Below are 6,842 nucleotides of genomic sequence, written 5' to 3' on the forward strand. Positions count from 1 at the left end.
GCTTTTATTTTGATAAATAGTAGCTTTATGTTAAGTTTCTTTATTTCTAGAACAAAGGGTAATTTGAAAGGAACTATTGGGGATTTATATTATCTTAAAAATGTATGCACTAATCATGGAAAATGTTAATAAAAATTGAGAAAAGATAAAAAATTAAATTAAATTAAATTTTAAAAAATGTGTGCACTAAATGTATTACATAAATTCTATCAGCAGGTAATCTGGAAGTTTTAATAAATAACCACAAGGGGGAGAACTCTAATTCCACATTAAATCATTTAATGCACAATGAAATAATTTGAAAGGATCTTGCCATATAAAGTTGATGAGAGATTCATTTTAACCTCTTTTAGGAAGTTTGAAAGTTTTCTTTTGCTTGGGTAATTTTAACTTAATTGAAATGTGCTTATTTTAATCACTAAAGTCAAAATACATAAAATGGACATCAAAATCTATTTGAAGTAAACAGTAATGCTCAACAGGGTAATACAGGAGAATTTTTTATTGACCTGCAGAGAATAGAATTTCAGAAGTCACACTGGGAAAGGTTTTCCTTTAAAATACCATTTATTCTTTAAAAAATTGATATGATTCCAGAAAGAAAAATAGATTATCAACAGGCAGTCTATTGCAAAGCTTCCATATATAAACATCTGTAATCCTGGCACTGGGAGAATGAGGCAGATGGACTGCTAGTTAAACTCCCTCCTGGGATATGTAACGAGTTCCAGGCCAACCTAGGTTTCATCATGGAATATTGTCACAAAAACAAAACTAATCCAAACTAACAAACAAAGGAATTGGAATGATGCTGCTCACATGGTTTGTATGTTTTGTGTTTATGAATATAAATGAGTATCTGTTTTATATTCATTATTATGTAAATATTGAATGATACATGTTCTCAATGTTAAACATTGAGGTTTAAGTATTCATATATTTGCATTTCACTCACATATATTATAATTGTAAGCAATGACTACAAGCTTCTGAATTTTATCAAATACACTCAAAATACTTGCAGGTAAATGACTATGTTTAAATATATTATATACACATATATTATTAGTAATCTTTCAAGCATCTAAATAATACATATGCTACTAAAAGTAATTCTCCTTATATTATTCTAGTCAGTGAAATATGTTCATTGATAGTAGATCTTAAGTATGAATGTGATATTTTAAAACAAACATTTTTACAAATGAAGATTTAGTGTTAAAGTTACAAAACCAATTAGAGGATATGTACAGTTTGGTGAGCAAAATGGGATGTAACTACATTATGTGTACTCCCTTTGGTTATAAATCTTCTTCATTGAGCTATTATAGAAGTGTCACTAACTCTTTTATCAATGATGTTGTCATTGGGGTAGTAATAAATCCTCCTACAATGACTTAGGAAAGATAAATTTTATTTCAATAAATTCATTGTAGTCTGTTTACTAGAATAAATATGTAACTAAATGAGTAACTATACTGACCAGTTATTTTCATCATTGAGACTTCATGATTTGATTAAAACTACAATATTTTAGGTATATCAGTTTAATTATTTAGATGTGTTGCATAAATTCCTCCAAAAGTGATTGTGATTGCTTATGACTATCTCACTTAAGGAATTAGTTTTCTACCAGTTTTTCTTATCTTGTTGACCATTAAAAGGGCTAATGTAGGCAATGTGGTGAAGACCTATTTTTACTGCTATTTTTGTATCAGCAAATATATGACAACTGTCTCACTAGTAAATATTTAATCTTTGATGTCCAATAAATTTTAGGTAAATAAATGAATAGTATGTATTAAAGTTACATTATTGCTTTAAACCACTACAAAATAATCTGCCCCAAACTTAAAAGACTTAAGTAAATAATAACCACTCTGTTGTTCAAAGATCTGTAACATGAGCAAAACTCAACTAGAAAGAACCTATCTCCACTCCACAATAACAACTGGTTTGGCTTGAATCCCAGCACTAACTGGAAGACCATAGCTACCATCCGGTCTTACTCCATGTCTTATGTGCAGACTTCAGCTCTTCCCAGCAAAGTGCCTGTTTTCTAAGAGCCTGCATTCAAGTAAGCAAAGAGAAGTGCATGGCCTTTTGACTTAGCCTTGGAGGTGCATGACGGCATACCTATTGCATGCTATTGGTCAAGGAAGTCACAAAAGTTTGCCTGATTTCATGGTGAAAGTCATTACACAAAAGGAGATGGGAAGAATTTGAAGGTCACATTGTAATAAGAGCATTAAGAATTAGATATATAGAAGTCATTCCATGAATATGGTGGGAATTATAATGAATTTGTTAAACCTATCCTCCTTAAGAAAATATCTTGAAATTAGTTTCGAAACAAATACCTACCTCCCAAGAGCTGGCATGAGCCACCAATTATGGCTTAAACATTAAGTTTTAAGGTGTGGTAATTCCTGAACAAAGTAAGACATATAAGGAAGTGAGGTCCCTGAGAGAAGGCCAAGCGAGAGTTGGATGTGGTAATGCATGTCTCTAATTTCAGCATTCAGCTTTTTTTCCTTGTAAATATTATGTACATATTAAATTGTTCTATTTATTTAAATGAACACCAGTAACTTTAGAAATATTATTTTTATTGATGTAGGGCAAATTTCTTAAGAGATCTTATCATAGCATCTTTCTATCCTAGAAACGAGAAGGGGCAGGCCATACCACTTCAGAATCCAAGGTGACATCTATCGGTCTATTATACATGCTTAAAAATGTTGATGGGTCCATGAATTCTTCAGCATTGCACAAGCACTTTATAATTTGTTCTGGGAGGAGGAGGTCAGGTGCAACTTGGTGCAAGTTATCTCCTGGTCCTTTAGTCCCCACTTTAACACTTTTAAAAAGGTGTAGTGCCAGTTTATGAGTCTGGGAGAGAAAGTCTGTGGTGATTTCTGCCAGGGACTGTGACTGTGTCACATCATCAAGATACATAACTGGCACTTTGATGACTGAGACATGCCACTGCATAAAGAGCCTCGTGGGGATGTTATGAGAAACAACTATAATTTTCAGTTTTTCAATCATAAAGTCTCTTTCATTGTCTCTACGGGCAACATAATCTAGAAGAATTCGGTAAAGCGTGCCACTGGAGGTCTCAAGGATGTGCAGAATGGACATGGGGTACATGAGCAACAACCCTGTCACTGCTTCTCCTAGGTGACGTTTCAAAATCATCTGAAACAGTTTTTCATAATATTCCGAAATGTTTTTTTTCTCTGTGTTTGCTTGTATCTGTCCCACTAGGAACATCCTATGAAGGAGGAATTTCTTCAGCTGGAGTCTTTGCTTCTCTTCCTGAAGGTGCAAGTAATTGGTACGGGGAACTTTGGGCATTAGGAGAGACTCCAAATGCAAAGGTCTTTTGCTGGTTTTCCGATTATGGATGAGGAAGGACATGATGGATCTTATTCTTTAGGATGATTCGGCTACCTCCTTTGTGATGAACTGATTTTTATTTCTTCTGACAAAAAATAACAACAATTCAGAGTTAAGAGTTTGTCAAGTGTTACTGAATAGCAAAATTCCTTCCCAGTGCTGTCAATGAGCAATGCCATTGAAATGGAAGAGAATGTTGAATCATGGTTCAAACTATAAAGATTATTTTTAAGTTTTAATGAAATTGATAATAATTTAGAGGGAAAACCTTTACAAATGTAATGAATATTACAGATCATTATTTGTCAATTTTTTCTTAGGTTGTTGTTTAAATGAGTCCTGGGGAATTGAACCTGGGTCCTTTGGCTTTGTAGGCAAGCACCTTAACTGGTAAGCCATCTCTTCAGCCTTTGTCAAGTTTATTTTTTAATATTTTATTTTTATTTATTTATTTGAGAGAGAAAGAGAGAGAGAGAGAGAGAATGAATGAATGGGAGTGCCAGGGCCTGCAGTCACTACAAACAAACGCCAGATGCATGTGCCACCTTGTGCATCTGCTTACATGGGTCTTAGGTAATTGAATCTGGGTCCTTTAGCTTTGCAGGCAAATATCTTAACTGCTAAGCCATCTCTCCAGCCCTTCTTGTCAAGTTTTTTTAATGTTTTTCTTTTTCTTTTTTTTCCAATTTAAATAAGAACTTGCTGATACCAGCATTCAGGAAGCTGAGGTAGGAGGATTTCTGTGAGTTCAAGGCCAACTTGAGACAACATAGTGAATTCCAAGTCAGCCTGGGCTAGAGTGAGACCCTGTCCTGAAAAACCAGAACCAAAACAAAAACAAAAAAAAATAAAAAAATAAGATTTTGGGGTGAGACAAGTGGCTCAGCAGTTCTGGTGCTTGCCTACAAAGCTTAATAACCTAGGTTTGATTTCTCAGTACCCACAAAATACCAAATTCACAAAGTAACACATGCACCTGGAGTTGTTTGCAGTGGCTGGAGGTCCTGGTGTGCCCATTCTTCTATATGTATAGCTTCCCTCTATGCTTGCAAATAAATAAATAAAATATGTAAAAAATAACTTTACCTGGTCTGCACATTTAAAAAGAAATTTTGGGCACTCTTCATCCTCAAGTTTATAATCTTTACTTGGGAAATTAAAAGTTGATAGATTTGCTTCAATAAAAATGTAGACATCAGAAAATAAGCTTTTATTTTCTTTTTACTTCTATCAACAAATATTTTTTTTTGTTTTCTCTTAAGGATTAAATAAAATATTCTGTGGCCTTTTTAATGATTTTTTTGGCCATTGATCTCATAAATGCCCTCTGCAAATCACAGATCAATTTAACTCTGTCTTTTACCTGTCCTAGAGATGATCCTCCATGTCTATCCTCCATCCCATTTTCAACTGTCAGAGTTCTGATGCCCCAACTGTCCTTTCCTGGGTTCTGACTTCTACTTGTGTTAAAAGACTCGGGATATTAGTGGGATTTAAAATGCCAGAGTATACTCACAACTATTTGTAACATCTTGACGATATCTCAACTAACACTTTAAGAACACTGTAGAGCAAATCAGGTCTCTTGTTCAGGAATGGCCTTTTATTACCGCAGGCATATTTGTTCAGTAGCCAAGTAGTGGGTCTGGACCGCTCTTTCTTTTTTTGTATTTTGGTAAGTTAAAACATAAAATATAGTTACAGAGCTAGTTCCTTTATTACACTTATGCACTATTCAGATATTTTAAGAACATGTATCTTAATCTATGTAATAATGCATCTAAAAGTTTCACAAACTGATTAAGTTACTTAGGGTGAATTTGTTAAATTTAGAGAAAATATCATCTCTTAACATTATATTCACACGAGTTCTAAACAATTTTAAAGAACATATTTAGAAAACACTCTTCCGTAGTTAAAAAGAGAGAGAGAGAGAGACTTGCTGGGTGTGGTGGCGCACACCTTTAATCCCAGCACTCAGGAGGCAGTGGTAGGAGAATCACTGTGAGTTTGAGGCCACCCTGAGATTACCTAGTGAATTCCAGGTCAGCCTGGGCTAGAGTGAGACCCTACTTCAAAAAAAAAAAAAATGAGACATAAAAAACATTTTTTTCCCTCCTGAAGAAAATATATAATGATTAATTATACAAGAAATTAAAGGCTGACAGGTAATTTAGTATTTCTTTATTTGTGTTATATATAATAGTCAACTATAATTTTTCACTGTGATTCACTTCTTTGCTTACCAGAATGATGTACTCTTTCCCAAGGTGTTCGTTTTATCATTGCCTAGTCGCCTACTCTAGATTATGTTCTGATTCTCAGTTTTGTTTTGTTTGAGGTAGGGTCTCATTGTAGCCCATTCACTATGTAGTCTTAGTGTGGCCTTAAACTCACAGCAATCCTCCTACCTCCGCCTCCCAAGTTCTGAGATTAAAAGCATGTGCCATCACACCTAGATTTAGTCTTCTTACAGCTTTGTGAAATATCATTTTATTACCACAGTCTCCTTGGAAGCCTTTTTTAGTCCCATGGTTCATGTGAAACTGAACATTCCCATGTTTCTTTCCAAATCTCTTCTTGTGGTTTTGTGACCCAGTCCAATTGCTTCTTTTCTTTTTTTAGAAAAAAATCATTTATTTGCTTATTTTTCTTAAGTAGAAACTTTGTGTGGACATAACATGCGTTAGTACAATCATTTTCCTCATTCCTGCTCTCATTCTTTTGAGGGCCCTTCACATTGAGCTCTGGACAGTGCTGAAGCTCTGTGCCCATGTAAGCCACTTGCTCTACATCCTTGGATTGCTGGCTCAGCACCATCTGTGGTCTCTTCTGAGACCAGGGGCTGGTCCTTACTCTTCTTTCCTCCAGATTGCATAATTAACACTTTTCACTGATCACAGAGGTATTCCCTGAGCTCATCTATAGACTGGGAATCCTTATCACTCTAAAAGCACAAAGCAGGCACTAATATTGACTTGGATTTACAATGGAAAAGTTGTGAACACACTCCATAACTTTGTCTTTATCTAAGACTCATAAGTAGTCACTCTTCTTTCTATACATGGAACTCTACCTTTTCAAATTTTAAGTGCAAAGCATCATTTTCCATTAGTTCATTTCCTTTGCAAAGACCTTACTAATAACTGGATTAATTTTACTCTTTTATTTTTATTATTGATTACTGTATTTATGTGTATGGATGGATGTGTACATGAGGAGGTCAGAGGATAACCTCAAGGTGATTTTCTTCTTCAGCCTTCTTTTGCAACAGTGTCTCTGTTGCCTATCCTTCTTGTGAACTTCTGAATTTTCCTGGTCCCACCTCTCATTGCTTTAGGAATGTCAGGTTTACATATTTGAGCATCACTTTGTGCCCAACTTTACATGGGCACTGAGGAAAATTGAACTCTGGTAGGGAAGACTATCAAGCAAATGCC

At 34.7% G+C, this 6,842-nt stretch overlaps 1 protein-coding gene across 1 annotated transcript; it reads right to left on the minus strand.

The window, feature by feature from the left end:
* Positions 1-2,661: 2,661 nt before the first annotated feature.
* Tex47 (testis expressed 47) lies at positions 2,662-3,423 on the minus strand. Its single transcript, XM_004671081.1, has one exon. It carries the CDS (start codon positions 3,421-3,423, stop codon positions 2,662-2,664), a length of 762 nt encoding a protein of 253 aa, XP_004671138.1.
* Positions 3,424-6,842: the final 3,419 nt, after the last annotated feature.

Source organism: Jaculus jaculus, chromosome 10, assembly GCF_020740685.1.
Source record: "Jaculus jaculus isolate mJacJac1 chromosome 10, mJacJac1.mat.Y.cur, whole genome shotgun sequence".
NCBI lineage: Eukaryota > Metazoa > Chordata > Mammalia > Rodentia > Dipodidae > Jaculus > Jaculus jaculus.